The sequence below is a fragment of the Microcebus murinus genome, chromosome 1, assembly GCF_040939455.1.
Source record: "Microcebus murinus isolate Inina chromosome 1, M.murinus_Inina_mat1.0, whole genome shotgun sequence".
Lineage (NCBI taxonomy): Eukaryota > Metazoa > Chordata > Mammalia > Primates > Cheirogaleidae > Microcebus > Microcebus murinus.
Genome location: NC_134104.1, coordinates 148871415 through 148890502, shown reverse-complemented (window position 1 = coordinate 148890502; position 19088 = coordinate 148871415). Strand labels below are relative to the sequence as shown.

The 19088-nt window shown below is 38.8% G+C and overlaps 1 protein-coding gene and 1 long non-coding RNA gene across 7 annotated transcripts in view; both read right to left on the bottom strand.

Annotated features, from left to right (window-relative positions):
* The window catches only part of NKTR (natural killer cell triggering receptor), a 51864-nt gene extending 32782 nt beyond the window's left edge, over positions 1-19082 (bottom strand). For 2 of the 6 annotated variants that reach the window (XM_020284039.2, XM_020284042.2), the window contains exons 1-3: positions 18553-18633; positions 11207-11387; positions 367-441 (exon numbers count right to left, since the gene is read on the bottom strand). In XM_020284039.2, coding sequence (XP_020139628.2) covers positions 367-441; positions 11207-11270 — 139 coding nt within the window. In that variant the 5' untranslated portion in view covers positions 11271-11387; positions 18553-18633. Of the gene's footprint in view, positions 1-366; positions 442-11206; positions 11388-18552; positions 18634-18816; positions 18951-18970 lie in introns of those variants that run through there. The other 4 variants (XM_076006722.1, XM_020284055.2, XM_012770264.3 and 1 more) reach the window with 4 other exon arrangements.
* Positions 5647-11198, bottom strand: LOC142872956 (uncharacterized). The gene is made up of 2 exons (XR_012921064.1): positions 9820-11198; positions 5647-9785 (listed from the first exon to the last, which is right to left on the bottom strand). It is a non-coding gene; the product is annotated as an uncharacterized LOC142872956 (long non-coding RNA).
* Positions 19083-19088: the final 6 nt, after the last annotated feature.

Genomic DNA, 19088 nt, shown 5'->3' with positions numbered 1-19088 from the left:
CTAACCCTAAATTTCTTATGAATTCTGGAAAGCTAAATTTATTCAAAGTAATAAAATTTGTAAAATTCTACCAAGACAAATCAGTTTTGAGTATGTGCTAGTATTTTATAAACTACAATGTAGAGAGAAGATTGCATTATATAAAGTAGATTTTTACTTTCCTTTTCATTTTTGAGAGCATTTCTTTCTCCTCTCTTCCCCTTAAGAAAAGCTTTCCTGATTTCATATAGAAGTCAGTGTAGTAAATAGTTTTTTATTTGCAAAACTCATTTCACAGCCCATTATTTTTCTAGGAAAATACCTACTCTGTTAAGCAAGGTAAAACTATAAGCCATGACTTCTCATTGGAAATAATAATTCACTTACCTGAGCATAGGCAAAGGAAGTTTTTGCATGTTTTTGGACATATGTCTGAGAAGAGCTGAAACATAATGCGACCAACTGAAATAAAACACATGGGGAAAAAAACAGTAAGCAAGTTGATTAAATATACCAAATTTTTATGAAAGAAAGAAAATAAATAGAATAGACTGAGTAATACCACTTAACAAGAATTTCACTTGATTTATTAGTGTTAAAATTCACATGTAGGCAAAGTGATTCTAACCCCAAAATTGTAGGATTTTAAGTGTTTTTTAAAGGGGCCTTATATTATTAGATCCCTTTTAGTACAGTCCCCTACCTGAACTATTAATTTTCTTTAAAAATACTCTCAACAGCTCTCTTATCTATGCTTGGATCTCTCCAGTGATGAGAGCACATCATTTCATAAGATAGTCACTCTGGCCATTATTACTGGAAAGAAAAGTTCTCTGTCCTTTATTTTCAGCTTGCTTCCTTTAAGCAAGAACTATTTAGAGCCAATTACCAGAACTGTACCATTCACACTTAAAACTCACATTCTATTCCCTTATACACCAGAAAGAATAGGTTATGGTTCCTAAAATAAAAACCCCAATACTCCCTACAATAAACAGGAAATGAGAAGGAACTAGTCCATAACTTCAATTTAACTATGCCAGAGAGAAATGGTTTACAAATTTTAATCTCAGGACTCCTTTAAACCTTTAAAAATTATTGAGCTTTTGTTTATGTGGGTTATACCCAATGTTACTTACCATATATAAATCAAAATTCAAAAAATTTTTAAAGACTGTATAAGCACACATTCCATTAATTGTCAAAGCAATGATATCACATATTACATAATCTCTGGAAAACTGGACTGTATACTCATGAGAGAATGAAAGTACAAAAGGCAAATCATAATCTTAGTATTATTATAAAAACAGTTTTTACTTTACAGACCTGCTGAAAAAATATCGATAAAAGGCCAGGAGCGGTGGCTCACGCCTGTAATCCTAGCACTTTGGGAGGCCGAGGCGGGCAGATTGCTCAAGATCAGGAGTTCGAAACCAGCCTGAGCAAGAGTGAGACCCTGTCTCTACTATAAATAGAAAGAAATTAATTGGCCAACTAATATATATAGAGAAAAAAAAATTAGCCGGGCATGGTGGCTCATGACTGTAGTCCCTCCTACTCGGGAGGCTGAGGCAGCAGGATTGCTTGAGCCCAGGAGTTTGAGGTTGCTGTGAGCTAGGCTGACTCCACGGCATCACTCTAGCCTGGGCAACAAAGTGAGATTCTGTCTGGGAAAAAAAAAAAAAAAAAAAAATCGATAAAATAAGAAACGGAGGTTTTTATGTTTTTTTTTTTTTTTTTTTTGAGACAAGAGTTTCACTCTGTTGCCCTGGCTATAGTGCCGTGGTGTCAACCTAGCTCACAGCAACCTCAAATTCCCAGGCTCAAGCAATCCTTCTGCCTCAGCCTCCTGAGTAGCTGGGACTACAGGCCTGCGCCACCATGCCCAACTAATTTTTTCTATATATTTTTAGTTGTCTAATTAATTTCTTTCTATTTTTAGTAGAGACGGGGTCTCGCTCTTGCTCAGGCTGGTCTTGATCTCCTGATCTCAAGCGATCAGCCCGCCTTGGCCTCCCAGAGTGCTAGGAGTACAGGCGTGAGCCACCACACCCAGCCAGAAATGGAGTTTTTATTTACAATCTCTCTTCTGAGTTCTTTTTCCCCTTATTCTACAAAATCTTTATTGTTATGAACATTTTATTTATTCAAAGGGACTTCCAGACTAAATCAAAATTAACTACAGACCAAGCATAAGTCATGTTCAGTACAAACACACAATGACTCCATGTATCACTATGGTCTTAATTCATTCCTGGCCATATCAGTCAGTTCCTTTGAGAACAAAACAAAGATACTGCATTATAGACATACTTAATGGATAAAAGTGACGCAGAAAAATTAGCCTAGTGTAGTGGCAACTGCCTGTAGTACCAGCTACTCGGGAGGCTAAGGCAGGAGGATCGCTTGAACCCAGTAGTTTGAAGCTACAGTGAGCTATGATTGTGCCACTGAACTCCAGCCTGGGCAACAGAGCAAGACCTCGTCTCTAAAAAAATAAACACTATAAACCTATACCTTTAATAGAGCCAAATTTTCAAACAATTTCAAAACTTTGTAGCTGATCTTAATACCTAAGAAGAAAAAGAGCAAAAGCAAGCAAAAAGGTAGACTTTTAAGTAGTTAGCAATGCATCTAAAGTCACTCCAGAATTTTTTAAAATGCCTATAATATCAGTAAAATTAAGTATTACTCTTTGTATTCACAATGGAAACCTTTTACCAGTACAATAAAAGTACTTTCATCAACTATGCATTCTGGAACCAGGGAAATAAAAAAAGAAATAAAAACAAAATAAAAAATAATAAAAAAGTAAAAAAAAATAATAAAAAAAGTACTTTCATCAGTCTTTATAAATCCCTGGAAAATGGCATAGGTGGGTGTCAGGTTCAAAATCATCTAGATTTGCAAACCAGAACAGACTTAGTGCTTTGGTATCTCTGTAAAATGGTTCCTTTTCAGGATACAAGACATAATCAAAACAAAATTTAGGACTTTTCTTAGCACCATAGTAATTTCAATATCGAATTTTTTCCAAAACCTATAATGCCTCAAAATGAAAGCTGGTGAAAGTTTCAAATGTTTTTAGTTTCTCCTTTAGAAGTTATGTATCTTCCAGTAGTACAATACATTTGAAAGCAGTTAAAATGTGATTACATTCCCAGGTCTAATATTCTGAGAGGGATAGCTAATTACAAAGATAAAAAAAAAAAAATCTTGTCAGACACAGTGGCTCACAACTGTAATCTTAGCATTCTGGGAGGCTGAGGTGAGAGAATTACTTATGGCCAGGAGTTTGAGACCAGCCTGAGCAACAACATAGCAAGACTGCATCTCCACAAAAAATAAATTTAAAAAAATTAGGCAGGTGTGATGGCACATGTCTGTAGTCCCAGCTACTCCAGAGGCTGAGGCAGGAGGACTGCTTGAACCTAGGTGTTTGTTGGAGGTTGCAGCGAGTTATGATGATGCCACTGCACTCTAGTTTGGTGGATAGAGCAAGACCCTGTCTCAATAAAAAAAAAAAAAGAAAGAAAAGAAAAGAAAAAGAAAGAGAAAGAAGAAAAGAAAAAACTCACCTCTTGTATTTTATTCTTTAACTTGGTACAGAAAAAAAATTTCTATTGACCTATCAATCTCATGAGGCAAGGGTTAGAGCAGAGGTTTTATCTTCTCTATGGCATTATACAGTTAAGAGCAAAAGAAAAAAGTAGAACAAAACTGAATTGTTTTGGCCCCCAAATTTTGGCACAAAGTTAAAAACACTGCCACAACCAGAAAAATAATTTAAAAATCCTGGAAAGAACAGGCTGAATTGAATTATTTTATAGAAAACAGACTACTATTTGGTAATACTTTTATTTTTGAAACTCAAAATAGAAAATACTCTGAGAAAGGTATAGACTTTAAAGGAAAAAACCAGTCAGTGTCGCTCAGTACTCTAGTTATTTTCAGTGATGGCAAGCATAAACTCTGATTATAAAACATAGCAAAAAAAATTAAACTGCAATTACTGTAGTTACTAAGGAAAAGACTGGGAGTGAATACACAGAAGAGAAGATTCTCTGGCTCCCAAACTAATAAGAAGATTGCGTATGATAGTACTTCATCTCCTAATAGTAAATGCCAGACATTTACCGTCTCCCATGAGTTAAGAATTACTGCTGATGCCTCTTTAGAAACCAATAGCTGGTTTGTAAATGAATAAACAAAATCTAGGAAAATGTGTTATTAAACAAACACTAATTAATATAATTTAGTAACCTTTTAGAATCAGTCAATACTATTGATAATATTCTTTCATGTAGATTAACATTTCTTCCACAGAATTACTGCTGTGCCAATAAATACACAGCTCTATAATAAGACTAAAATCTGAAACTGGTTAGTGTAAGCATTAGTCTAGTGTTTTTAGAGTAAAAAATACATGGCTAAGAACAAAATGACACAAAGCAAGACTGACTTCTAAACTTAATCAGAAAATACCAACGAATAGATCCTTAAAAATAAGACGGGAACAATATTGAGATTAATGAGGTAATGTGAACACATTTTAAACTTTGGCTACAGAGAGGAAAAGCCAAGACATACCTATGCCGCGTTCTAGATACTGATTTGGCCACCAAGTGACAGGAATGAAATCAACAAGTGCACAGACTTAACAAAACCAAACATCACCTTTTAGTACTGTTCTTGTTCTCAGAAATAGTTGTGCTAGAATTGTAGATGCAATAGTAAAAAAAAGGAGACATGTATTATGAACATAAAAGATATGGGACTTGGAAAAGTGAGCACTGATTAGAAAAATACTGTAGGAGCTAATAAACTACAGAAGACAAAGAATAGCCCATAGAACCATAGGCAAGGGTTGAGGACAAGTGCAAAGATAAGAAGAGATCATACTGGGTAGGCAGAGAGCAAAATCTAGGAGGAAAATTAAGGAACAAAAACAGCATTTCAATAAAATCAGGCCATTTACTCAAATATTATATTTACTAAGATCCTTCCCATGTCAGGTTTCAGGGAGCTCATATCTTGGCTGGGAATGACACACAGAAATGCAGTTGCTACACAATGTGACAAGCCATAGTGGCATGAACAAAGTGTACTTATATACAACCTATGTCTGACTAAAGTGTGTGAAGGGAGGGAGATAGTCACCACGACCATTCTACCTACCACCATATCCCCATTGACTTGTACAGCGCCTGGTACAGAATAAGTGCTCAAGTGGAGCAACAACAAGACACAGCTTAGTAAAGCTATTTATTTTTGAAGATACTAGCATCCAGGCAAAAGAATCATGTCACTCACAAAGAAATAAGGCCACTATCAGATACATTAGAAAGGGGTGGCAACCAAGCACTGTTTACCATCTTTAAAGGAATAAAATGCTGTAAAACCAAGAATTCTACATCTAGCAAAGAAAATACAATAGATTTTATCCTGAAAAATCTATTTGAGTATGTATCCGAGATATGAGTTAAGGAATTAATGAATGAGAAAAAGATGGTAGGAAAAGAGTGGCTTGAGCACTGAATTCATTAAAAATACAAAAGTAAACCTAAATAACTATGGTAATTACAGTTATAAAATAAAAGGTAAATGTTATTATAGGTATTAAGAAACAAAGTTATGGAATTTTTTTTTTTTTTTTTTTTGCTATTTCTACGCACCTAAAATGTTCTTTCTTTTGAATAGGTAATGTTCTCATGATTAAAAATCAAACAGTGGGCCGGGCACAGTGGGCTCACGCCTGTAATCCTAGCACTCTGGGAGGCCAAGGTGGGCGGATTGCTCAAGGTCAGGAGTTCAAAACCAGCCTGAACAAGAGTGAGACCCCCATTTCTACTAAAGATAGAAAGAAATTAATTGGCCAACTAATATATACAGAGAAAATTAGCTGGGCATGGTGGCGCATGCCTGTAGTCCCAGCTACTCGGGAGGCTGAGGCAGCAGGACTGCTTGAGCCCAGGAGTTGAAGTTGCTGTGAGCTAGGCTGACGCCACAGCACTCACTCTAGCCTGGGCAACAAAGTGACACTGTCTAAAAAAAAAAAAAAAAAAAAAAAGAAAAGAAAAAAATCAAACAGTGGAAAAAGGTATAGAATTTGAAGTCTTGCTCCCATCCCTGTCAACAGGTATTCACTTTCATTAATTTCCTGTGTATTTTTCCAGTTTCTTTTCATGTACAAGCAAATACTGATATATTCTTATTTTTCCTTCTTTTTTTAAAAAAAAGGTAGTATATTATGCACACTGTACTACAACTTGCTTTATTCACCTGAGACTATATCATGAATTTCATGCCTGCAATATAAAAATAATTTAAATTGGAGCAATAAAGAATCATAGAATCAATGAAAACCAACAAGTGGGGATTGAATTAATGAGAGAAAATACATATTCTCATACTTCATAGTGGGAGTCAATAGACAGACTTTGCTTAAGTAAATAAAGAGGAAACAAGGGTTTAGGCATAAATATGTTATCACCTGTAAAACTAAAAATAGATTAAACATATTTCAAATCTCTTTGGTGGGAGGAGGAGCAACCACAGTAAAAGAAATAAGACAAAGGAAATAGCAAGAAAACATAAACAAGATATAAGGCAAGAGAAGACCAAAACAGCGCTATAATTATTTAACCACCTGAAGATTTTTCTATGGTATGTCCACCAACACCAAGCTAAAGGTATCCTGCAGATAGTACAACAAAAAACTCTAGAGAATTTATTTATTGGCTCATGTAGTTAGCTGACAAGGATACTGGTGCAGATCAGAGAATCAAAGAACCTGGATGTCAGGGAATGAAGCCAGTTAGAGGTGCCAGGTCTGAGAAGGCAAAAAGTGTTATTGTTTGTCCCACTCAGTGCATATAGTTCTAAATATTAATGAATAAGACTAAAGATAAGTTAATCACTTAGAAAGATAAAAGGAGGAATGCCAAAATTTAGGAAAAAGAATTATAAGAAATTATACAGAATGAAAAACAGACTCTGGAAAGAAACTCAAATGCTGTTAAGGAACTATCCAAGAGTGCTGATAGTAACTTTTCAGATACAAGTGAATTACTTCTAATCTTCAAGTAACACTGAAGTTTAACACCATATCAACTGTTTCAGAACATACCACAAGATGAAAAGCTTAACAAATTTTATGAAACAAAACAAAATTGAAACCAAAGCCTGAGAAGGATGACATAAAACAAATTTAAAACCCTATATATTGGTTGGGCACGGTGGCTCACGCCTATAATCCTAGCACTCTGGGAGGCCGAGGCTGGCGGATTGCTGGAGGTCAGGAGTTCAAAACCAGCCTGAGCAAGAGCAAGACCCCGTCTCTACTATAAATAGAAAGAAATTAATTGGCCAACTAATATATAGAGAGAAAATTAGCCGGGCATGGTGGCGTATGCCTGTAGTCCCAGCTACTCGGGAGGCTGAGGCAGCAGGATTGCTTGAGCCCAGGAGTTTGAGATTGCTGTGAGCTAGGCTGACACCACGGCACTCACTCTAGCCAGGGCAACAAAGTGAGACTCTGTTTCAAAAAATAAAAAAAAAAAACACCCTATATATCAATCTTATTTTAAAAGAGACACTATTTAATGGGAAATCTACTAATGTAATTTATTGACAGAAAAATCCTATAAAAATCCCATGATAGAAACCAAAATAGTGCTTGATGAAGTTCGACATTCACCCTTTAATATAATAACACACACATTTTTCAATACCCTTCATATGACAATGTTTATGTTTAATGCTTATGTTTAATGGTGAAATAGTATAGCAAGTCAAAAGTGCTTGTTAGCATCACTATAGTTTAATGCTGTTCTAGAAATTCTAGCCAATGTAAATAGAAAAGAAGACAATATGAAAGATATACAAATTAAAAAGAGCATATTTGTTATTTGAAAGACATTAGCTATACACCTGGAAAACCCAAAAGAACCAACTGAAATATTAATGGAGACACTGAAGTTGACATTTTATATTATGACAAATAAGAACTAGTAGAAATAAAAATCACATTCTCAAAAGCAATAAAAAACATTCTAGCTACTTAAACCTAAAGTGCAGGACCTATAAAAACAAAATTACAACTCTGAGAGGCAAAAAGGCAACCTGAATAAAAGGAGAGAGATGTCTTGTTCTTGGACAGGAAGACTCAAAATTTCAAATGTGCCAAATTTTCCCTAGAGTAACCTACACTAATTTATTGCAATCTCCCAAAAATATAATGAGATTTCTAAAGGAACCTGACAAAATGATCCTGAAGGGCATCTGAAAGAACAAACATGCAGTTTGCCCCTCAAACTTTTTATTTTGAAATTTGTAAATCTACAAAGATATTTGCCCATATTTACTTTATCCCTCCCTCTTTTCTTCTGGAACAAACTGAAAGTTAAGACACTGTGATATTTTATCCTTAATTACTTCAGCTTATACTTCTAATGAATAAGGATATTGTCCTAGTTAACCCCAAACCATTATCACACCAGAAAAATTTAACAGTGATAAACAATATTGTCTAATACACAGTTGAGGCATAAAATTTGGTCTCTGTCCCCAGTTCCTGAAACAGCACTCCTAAAACCGTTGTAACCTCCTGAATGACAAGGGTGAAAGGAGCATCTTTTGTTCTATATTTGGTCTTTCCCTCTGATTCCTGACACAGAGCACCTAAATCCCATAGAATTTCCTGTATAATAGGAGCATCTTTTGTTCCAAAGATGTGACTCTTGGTAGATCCTTAGACAGCTTCAGGATGGAGACTGATCAAGCCTTGATCAGAGGCCTAGAACTTTCAGTTCTACTCTCCAATCTCCAGAAGGCAGAGAGGGGCTAGAGACTCAGTTAATAATCAATCCATCATACTTATGTGATGAAACCTCCATAAAAACCCCTAAATGACAGTGTTCAGGAAGACTCAAGATTGATGAAATAGAATTAGGTGCTGGGAGAATGGCGAGCTCAGAGAGAGGCCATAGAAAATCCATGCATCCCCCTAACCCCAGCCACAACACCTTGCCCTATGCCTTCCATCTGGGTGTTCCTGAGTTGTATCCTTGATAGCATACCAGTAATGGTAAGCAAAATGGTTTCCTGAATTCTGTGAGCTGCTGAAGTAAATTATTAAACCCAAGGAGGGGGTTACAGGAAAGCTCAATTTATAGCTAGTTGATCACCAGTATAGGTGGCCCAGGACTTGTGACTGGCATCTGAGGTGGGAGCAGTCTTGTGGGTCTGAGTCCTTTAACTTAAGGGATCTGACGCTAACTCTAGGTGGATGGTGTCAGAATCAAATTGAACTGCTGGACACAGTGCTTAAGAATTGGTGGATTCGTTATTATGGGAAAAAATTCCTTATTATAGTCCATATTCGAATTTACCCAACTACCTCCATAATGCCCTTTACATTGTTTTTTTCCCTTTATCATTCTTTTTAATGGCTGAATTGAATTTCATTGTTTGGCTGTACCAAATTTATTCACCCAATCTTCAACTGATTAGCATTTGAAGTTTCACCTTGGTTTTTTTTGTTGACAAATACACATCTATTTCTTAAATCCAGGAATCTAATCAAGCATTATATATTTAGTTTTCACGCTTTGTTCTCTTTTAATCTAAAGCAGCCCCCATCTCCATCTTTTTTTCTTGCCTCCATTCCCCCACTTGGAAGATGTCAGTTGTAAAGGTATGTTCCCCCATTTTAAATTGATAATCTGTCGGATGATACTTTGAAACTATATGCATTATCATAGTATATAACTTTTTTTTTGTCTGTTTGTTTGAGACAGAGTCTCACTTGGGTCACCTCAAGTGAGACTCTGTCACCTCACTCTGTCACCTTGGGTAGAATGCAGTGGCATCATCATAGCTTGCTGCAACTTCAAACTTCTGGTCTCCAATGATTCTCCTGCCTCAGCCTCCTGAGTAACTGGGACTACAGGCACATGCCACCACAGTTGGCTATTATTTCTATTTTTAATATAGACAGGGTCTTGCTTTTGCTCAGGCTGGTCTCGAACTCCTGAGCTTAAGCAATCCTCCCACCTCGGCCTCCCATGGTGCTAGGATCATAGGTGCGAGCCATGCCGCCCTTCTACAATTTTTTACCCAATGGTTTAGCCACTGATGATCCTTTTCTGAACCAATCATTACATTGAGGATTGCAAAGTGATGATTCTTCTGATTCCATCATTTCTTGTATATTTATCAAGCTTGAATTAATTCATGAACACCTTCATCCACCTACACTAAATCAAGATTAACAAAGTAACAAGACAAGGAGCCTGGGGTGGGATGTAGCAAGATGGCTGAATAGAAAACTCCAGTGATCAACTGTCCCTCTGCACAAACACCTAATTCAACAACTATCCACGCAAGAAAGCACCTTCAGAAGAATCAAAAATAAGGTGAGTGGTCATACTACTTGGTTTTAAGATTATATCAAGGCAAGACACGCTGAAGCGGGCAGAAAAGACAGTCTTGCATTTGCCTACACCACCCCTCCCCTATTTCCAGCCCCAGTGCCTGTGTCACCCCTCCCCCAACTACAGGCAGCATGGCTCAGAGTCTTCTGCTTGAGGAAAAGAAAAGAAAGAGCTCGGAGGACTTTGTTTTGCAACCTGGGTACCAGCTCAGCCACAGTAAAATAAAGCACCAAGCAGATTCCTGAGGCCCCTGAGTCCAGCAGGCCTTAGTTCCTGGAAGGCATTTCTGGACCCACCCTGTGGCAAAAGGAAACATGCTGCCCTGAAGGGAAGGACTCAGTCCTGACAGGATTCAACACCTGCTAAAAGAGCCCCTGGGCTTTGAGTAAACAAACATTAGAGGTAGACAGGCAATAGCCACCATTGGCTCTGGGTGAGACTGGGCTGGCTTCAGGTGTGACCTGGCACTAGGGCTGCCACAAGAAGAATGCCACGTCACTCCTCCCCCAACTCCAGCAGCCCAACACAGGGAGTGAAGGAAGAGAGTGAGAGATTTTGCCTGGCAATTCAAGGGAATTTTCTTGTGTCTTACCAAGTCCATCAAGGCAGTACCATCAGGTAACTCCAAGAGTCACAGTACTACTGGGTGTGGGGCACCCCCAATGTCAACATAGCTGCAGTGACCAGAAACTTAGACCACAACACTCAGTTCCATTTGAGTATCTGGAAAGCCTTCTCAAGAAGGACAGGTTCAAACAAGCCCAGACTGTGAAGATTAAAATAAATACCTAACTCTTCAATGCTGAGACATTGACGAACATCCAGGAGCATCAAGAACATCCAGGAAGGCATGATCTCACCAAACGAACTACATAAGGTACCAGTGACCAATCCTGGAAGTGATGGAGTTAGGTTGGTTATCTTTCACACAAGGAATTCAAAATAGCTGTCCTGAAGAAGCTCGATGAACTGCAAGACAATCCAGAGAAGGAACTCAGAAGTCTATCAGAGAAATTTAACAAAGAGACTGAAATAATTTAGAAAAAAAAAAAAAAAAACAAGCAGAAATTCTAGACCTTAAGAATTCAATTGACAAACTGAGAAATTCATCAGAGTCTTTCAAAAGAAGAACTGGCCAAACAAAATAAAGACTTAGTGAGCTTAAAGACAGGCTATTTGAAAATACAAAGAAAAGAAAAAAGAAAAAGAATGAAGCACACTTACATGATCTAGAAAACAGCCTCGAAAGAGCAAATCTAAGAGTTACTGGCCTTAAAGCAGAGGCAGAGAACAGAGACTGGAGTAGAAAGTTTATTCAAGAAATAATAAGAGAACTTTCCAAACCTAGAGAAGATATCAATATTCAGGCACAAGAATGTCACAGAACACCAAGCAGATTTAACCTAAACAAGGCTACCTCAAGGCATTTAATAACCAAGCTCCCAAAGGTTACAGATAAAGAAAAGGTCCTAAGGGAAGCAAGAAAAAAGAAAAAAATAACATATAAAGAAATTCCCGTATGTCAGGCGGCAAACTTCTCAGTGGAAACCTTACAGGCCAGGAACAAGTGGCATGACATATTCAAAGTGCTGAAGGAAAAAACCTTAACTCTAAAATATTATAGCCTGCAAAAATATCCTTCAGACATGAAGGAGAAATATTTTCCCAGATAAACAAAAGCTGAGACATTTCATCAACACCAGACAAGAAGATGTCCTACAAGAAATGCTAAAAGGAGTTCTTTAATCTGAAAGAAAAGGACATTAATGAACACTAAATCTTTTGAAGGTATACAACTCACTAGTAACAGTAAGGACACACATACTGAATATTATATTGCTGTAATCATGGTGTACAAACCACTTACAGCTTGAGTAAGAAGACTAAAAGACCTGTTAAAAATAACCTTTTAAAAGACAGATAGTATAAAAAGATACGGATGGAAACAAAAAGTTAAAAAGTACAGGGGGTCGAGTTAAAGGATAAAATTTCTGTTAGATCTCTCTTTGCTTGTTTCTTTATAAGTCGTATTGTTATTCATTTAAAATAATTGGTTATAAAATGTTTTTATAAGCCTCATATCAAAAAACCTACAGTGAGGCCAGGCACGGTGGCTCACGCCTGTAATCCTAGCACTCTGGGAGGCCGAGGCAGGCGGATGGCTCAAGGTCAGGAGTTCCAGACCAGCCTGAGCAAAAGTGAGACCCCATCTCTACTAAAAATAGAAAGAAATTAATTGGCCAACTAAAAATATATAGAAAAAATTAGCCGGGCATGGTGGCGCATGCCTATAGTCCCAGCTACTTAGGAGGCTGAGGCAGTAGGATCACTTGAGCCCAGGAGTTTGAGGTTGCTGTGAGCTGGGCTGATGCCACAGCACTCTAGCGTGGGCAACAGAGTGAGACTCTGTCTCAGAAAAAAAAATAAATAAATAAATTTTAAAATTTCTTAAAGCAAATGAAAATACAATCTATCGAAACCTATGGGATATAGCAGTAAGTATCTTTATCAAAAAAGTATAAAAGGCTTCAAATAGACAGCCTAATAATACATCTTAAAAAACTAGAAAAACGAGAGCAAACCAAACTGAAAATTAAAAGAAAAGAAATAATAAAGATCAGGGTAGAAATCAACGAAATTGAAACAAAAAGAACTACGAAACAAAAAGTTGTTTTTCTAAAAAAATAAAAAAATAGACACACCTTTAGCCAGACTTACAAAGACAAAAAGAGAGAAACAAATAAAATCAGAGATGAAAAAGGAGACATTAGGCCGGGCGCTGTGGCTCACGCCTGTAATCCTAGCTCTTGGGAGGCCGAGGCGGGCGGATTGCTCAAGGTCAGGAGTTCAAAACCAGCCTGAGCAAGAGCGAGACCCCGTCTCTACTATAAATAGAAAGAAATTAATTGGCCAACTGATATATATATAAAAAAAAAATTAGCCGGGCATGGTGGCACATGCCTGTAGTCCCAGCTACTCGGGAGGCTGAGGCAGAAGGATCACTCAAGCCCAGGAGTTTGAGGTTGCTGTGAGCTAGGCTGACGCCACGGCACTCACTCTAGCCTGGACAACAAAGTGAGACTCTGTCTCAAAAAAAAAAAAAAAAAAAAAAAAAAGGAGACATTACAACTGATACTGAAGAAATCCAGGGGATCATCAGAGACTACTACGAGCAATTATATGCCAACAAATTGTAAAACCTAGAAGAAATGGATAAATTCCTAGACATATACAACTTACCAAGATTGAACCAGGAAGAAATCCAAAACCAGAATAAATGAATAACAAGTAATGAGATAGAAGCGTAATAAAAAATCTCCGATCAAAGAAAAGCCCAGACCCCAATGGCTTTATTGCTAAATTCTATCAAAGATTCGAAGAACCAATACCAATCCTACTGAAACTATCCCAAAAAACTGAGGATTAAAGGATACTCCCAAATTCATTCTACATCACTCAGATACCAAAACCAAAGACACAACAAAAAAAGAAAACTATAGGCCAATATCTCTGATGAAGATTAGATGCAAAAATCCTCAACAAAATAACCAGTAAATCAAATTCAACAATGCATTAGAAAGATTATCCATCATCATCAAGTGAGATTCATCCCAGGGATGCAAGGATGGTTCAACACACTTAAATCAATATGATACATCATATCAACAGAACGAAGGACAAAAATCATATGATCATTTCACTCGATGCTGAAAAAGTATTTGACAAAAGTCAATGATAAAAATTCATGATAAAAACTGTCAAAAAACTGACCAGGTGTGGTAGCTCACACCTGTAATCCTAGCACTCTGGAAGGCCAAGGCAGGAGGATTGTTGAGCTCAGGAGTTCAAGGCTAGCTTGAACAAAAGTGAGATCCCATCTCCACCAAAAAGAAACTTTAGAAAACCCCAGCCAGAATCACAGCGCGCCTGTAGTCCCACTTACCCAGGAGGCTGAGACAGAATGATCACTTAGAGTCCAGAAGTTGGAGGTTGCAGTGAGCTATAACGACACCACTGCACTCTACTTAGGGCAACAGAGTGAGACTCTGTCTCAACAACAACAAAAAACATCTCAAAAAACTGAGTATAGAAGAAACTTACCTCTACATGATAAAAACCATATATGGCAGACACACCGCTAGTTATCATACTGAATGAGGAAAAACTGAAAGCCTTGCCTCTAAGATCTGGGACAAGGATACCCACTTTCACCACTGTTATTCAACATTGTACTAGAAATTCTAGCTAGAGCAATCAGACAACTAAAAATATGTACAGAAAAAATTAGCCGGTTATGGTGGTGCAGGGCTGTAGTCCCAGCTACCTGGGAGGCTAAGGCAGCAGTATTGCTTGAGCCCAGGAGTTTGAGGTTGCTGTGAATCTAGTGCAGGCAACAAAGTGAGACTCTGTCTCAAAAAAAAAAAAAAAAAAAAGAATGAGATTCTGTCTTAAGAAAAACAAAACAAGGCAAATGAACATTCCTCCTCACAGCCCTCCATACCTTCAAAAAAAAAAAAATGGGCAAAGGATCAGAATAGACATTTCTAAAAAGAAGACATACAAAATGACCAACAGGTATACGAAAAAATGTTCAGTATGATTAGTCATCACAGAAACGCAAAGCAAAACTACAATCAGATACCATCTCAGCCCATTAAAATGGCTTTTTATCAGAAAGACAGGCAATAACGAATACTGGCAAGGATAGGGAGAAAGGCGAACTCTTGCACACTGTTGGTGGGAATATAAATTAGTACAACCACTATGGAGAACAGTATGGAGGTTCCTCAAAGCTCTAAAAATAGAACTACCACACGACACAGCCATCTCATTGCTAGGTATATATCCAAAAGGAACAGGGGAGATTTAGTATATTGAAAAGATATTTGCACTCCCATGTTTATGGCAGCACTAATCACAATAGCTAAGATATGGAATCAACCTAAGCATCCATCAACAGATGAATGAAGAAATTGTGGTACATATACACAATAGAATATTATATAGCCACAAAAATGAAATTGTGCCATTTGAAACAACATGGATGGAACTGGAGAGCATTATGTTAACCAAAATAAACTAAGCACCAAAAGACAAATCTCACATGTTCTCACTCATATGTGGGAGCTAAGTATTCAAAACAATTGATCTCATGGAGACAAAGAGCAGAGTGATGGTTATTAGAGGATCGGAAGGTAGGTGGCAGGGGTGTAAAGTGGGCATGGTTAATGGGTGGAAAAATATAGTTAGCTAGAATGAATAAGATTTGATAGCACAACAAAGTGACTATAATCAACAATAAGTTAAGGTATACATTAAAATAACTAAAAGAGGCCGGGCGCGGTGGCTCACGCCTGTAATCCTAGCACTCTGGGAGGCCGAGGTGGGCGGATTGCTCGAGGTCAGGAGTTCGAAAACAGCCTGAGCAAGAGCGAGACCCCGTCTCTACTAAAAATAGAAAGAAATTAATTGACCAACTAAAAATATATATACAAAAAACTAGCCGGGCATGGTGGCACATGCCTGTAGTCCCAGCTACTCGGGAGGCTGAGGCAGGAGGATCGTTTGAGCCCAGGAGTTTGAGGTTGCTGTGAGCTAGGCTGACGCCATGGCACTCACTCTAGCCTGGGCAACAAAAGTGAGACTCTGTCTCAAAAAAAAAAATAAAATAAAATAAAATAAAATAACTAAAAGAGTAGAATTGGAATGTTCCTAACAAAGAAATGTTAAATGCCTGAGGTGCTGGTTACCCCAGTTTATATGCCTGTATCAAAATATCACATGTACCCTATAAAAGATATACAATACGATTATGTACCCAAAATAATTAAAATCTAAAAATTAAAAAATAAATTTTAGGCCAGGCGTGGTGGCTCATGCCTGTAATCCTAGCACTCTGGGAGGCCGAGGCGGGTGGATTGCTCGAGGTCAGTAGTTTGAAACCAACCTGAGCAAGAGCAAGACCCCGTCTCTACTAAAAATACAAAGAAATTAATTGGCCAACTAAAAATATATAGAAAAAATTAGCCAGGCATGGTGGCACATGCCTGTAGTCCCAGCTACTTGGGAGGCTGAGGCAGAAGGATTGCTTGAGCCCAGGAGTTTGAGGTTGCTGTGAGCTAGGCTGATGCCATGGCACTCTAGCCTGGGCAACAGAGTGAGACTCTGTCTCAAAAAAGAAAAGACCTTGTCTCTTAAAAAAACATAAAATTAAATAAAGGTTGTGTAAAATTTCCAACTGTCTACTACTTAGTTAACAAACTAAAAAAGTGCTAGGGAAGTATTATATATAAGATTAAACCATAATAAAATTGCCAATTATCAACTGGTTCAACATATAACAATAAGCATTGCATTCCTTGTTTTATATTAAGAATCAGCATTCTCAACAGCACTAGTCACCTCTATCAGAATGAATTATCCTGGATGCTGAGGAGTGAAGTTAACTCAACATGATACCAAACATTCTGGAGATTTTGCACAACACAGGGTATTTGCAAATCTAGCATCTCAACATGTACTAGGAAAGAAATACTAAACATGACTACAGAACCTGTTTTACTTTTACTTTTCAGGAGTCTCCTATTTTTAATTCTTAATAAAAATAAATAAATCCTGTTATCCAAAGCATGGATTCACTACAGATAAGGATTAAGATCCATCAAGTTTCAAAACATTAAAGAGAGAGAAGAAAATTTCTGAGTTCATCTTATTCCTTCACTCAACACCCCTTAATATCTTCCTATTTCACTGAGTCAAAGTCCTACTGGTTATTCCCTACTCTCTTCTCTCCTCTACTCCAGCCACACCCGGCTACTTGTTATTCCTCAAAACATGCAAGAACAGTCCTCTATCACTTAACAATGGAAATATGTTCTAAGAAATGCATTACAGCTTACTACACGTCTAGGCTATATGGTGTAGCCTATTGCTCCTAGGCTACAAACCTTACAGCATGTTACTGAATACTGTAAGCAACTGTAACACAATGATAAGTATCTGTGTATCTAAAGATAAATAAGGTACAGAAAAAATATGGTATTATAATCTTAGGGGAACAAGTACTAGACCCAGCCACCATTATGCAGTGCATGACTGTACACTACTCCTCAGGGCCTGTGTTAACTGGTTCCTTCTATAAGGAATGCTCTTCTCAAGTAAGGCTCACCTCAACAGCTCCTTCAGATTTATGTTTAAATGTCATTTTCTCAAAATGGCCTTGTCTGACCAGCTTATTAAAATAGTACCTCCCTACAAGCCACTGTATTTTCTTTTCCTAGTTTATTGTCTGTCTTCTCCCCATAGAATACAAACTATAAAACGAAGTAAGGGCTTTGTTGTATTCACTGCTGTATCTCCAGAGCCTAGAACAGCAGCAGGCCTTCCTAAGAATCTGCAGAACAAGATGTTGCACAAAGACAGTGTACATCCTTCCAAATAAAACTTCTGTCACAGATACCAAAAGAAGCTAATAAAGCAATTTGGAACCCTGCGCGTTCTGCTACTTAGACTGAAACAACTACCCTTTAGAGTAAAATGTTTTATTTTCAAAAAACTACACTAATGAATGGCGGATACCCTAAAGACAAAACATTAATGCTAAGCGCACGCATGCGGCAATTCTGCTGGTTACAGGGTGCTTTCTGGTTTATCACAGAAGGCTAAGCCATTTTTCCAGGAACCTAGAAATTCTGGCTAAAAGATTCTTAAGGGAAAACAGAGGCGTAATTAATTTGTCAGTGACACATAATTATTAGGAAATACACAATAGATGAGTCTAAACTTCATAGCACAGAGCAAGATACCAGAAGTCGGAAACGGGAATGTGTGCACCCTGGAGACACTGGGAGAGAAAGAAAACCTCCTGAAATAATCGCGCCCCTGTTCTTGGCGCCAGCCTGGGTGTAAGGGCTCAGTCTGGAAGCGCGCGGGGGCGTGTAGGGTCTGGGAGGAAGAGGAGAGGCCCGGACTCCGAGTAGAGTGGGGGTTCCCCTCCTCTACACTGATTTTCTCCCAGGAGGAAAGGGAAAGTTGACTGCGCCCACCCGCTCCCAAAAACACTTGGGGGGAGGGCTGACGAGGGCAGACCCTTCCTCTTCGCCGAGGCAAGCCCAGGCCCCAGTCTCCAGCTCACCCGGCTCTCGGTTGATCTCGATGTCGAAGTGGCACTGCGGCCGGTCCTGCGCCCCCATCGCGACCGAGGTGGCGGCAAGAGCTGGGAGAGAGGGGGAGGAAAGCAGTCAAGGCGGGGGCCAAGGCAGGGCTGGGACGAAGTCCGCGCCACCGTCGCCCGGTGCTGGCCTGTCGCGACAGCGCAGGAGGCCGAGACAGGAGCCCCCTCCCTCCCAGGGCCTCCAGGTTCCCATGCAGCGCGCACATATGCGGGCCAGCTCTTCACCTGGCTGGCCTCCAGCCTGAGCGGCTGCCCGGGAGCAAGAGAGAAAGCACTGCCACCACAGCCAGAGCCCAACGCCACTAACGGAACGCCACCTCCTCCCCTGGGCACGGCCTCCCAGTGCCACGCTAAACCCCGCGAGAGTCTGGACAAATACCGCGAGAGCACAGTCTAGAACGAGTGGTTAACCGAAGGCGCCGGCGGCGATGGCGGCGGGCGCGCGCGCACGGGGGCGTGTCTGGGAGCTCTGGACGAGCCTCCAGCCCGCACTCCAG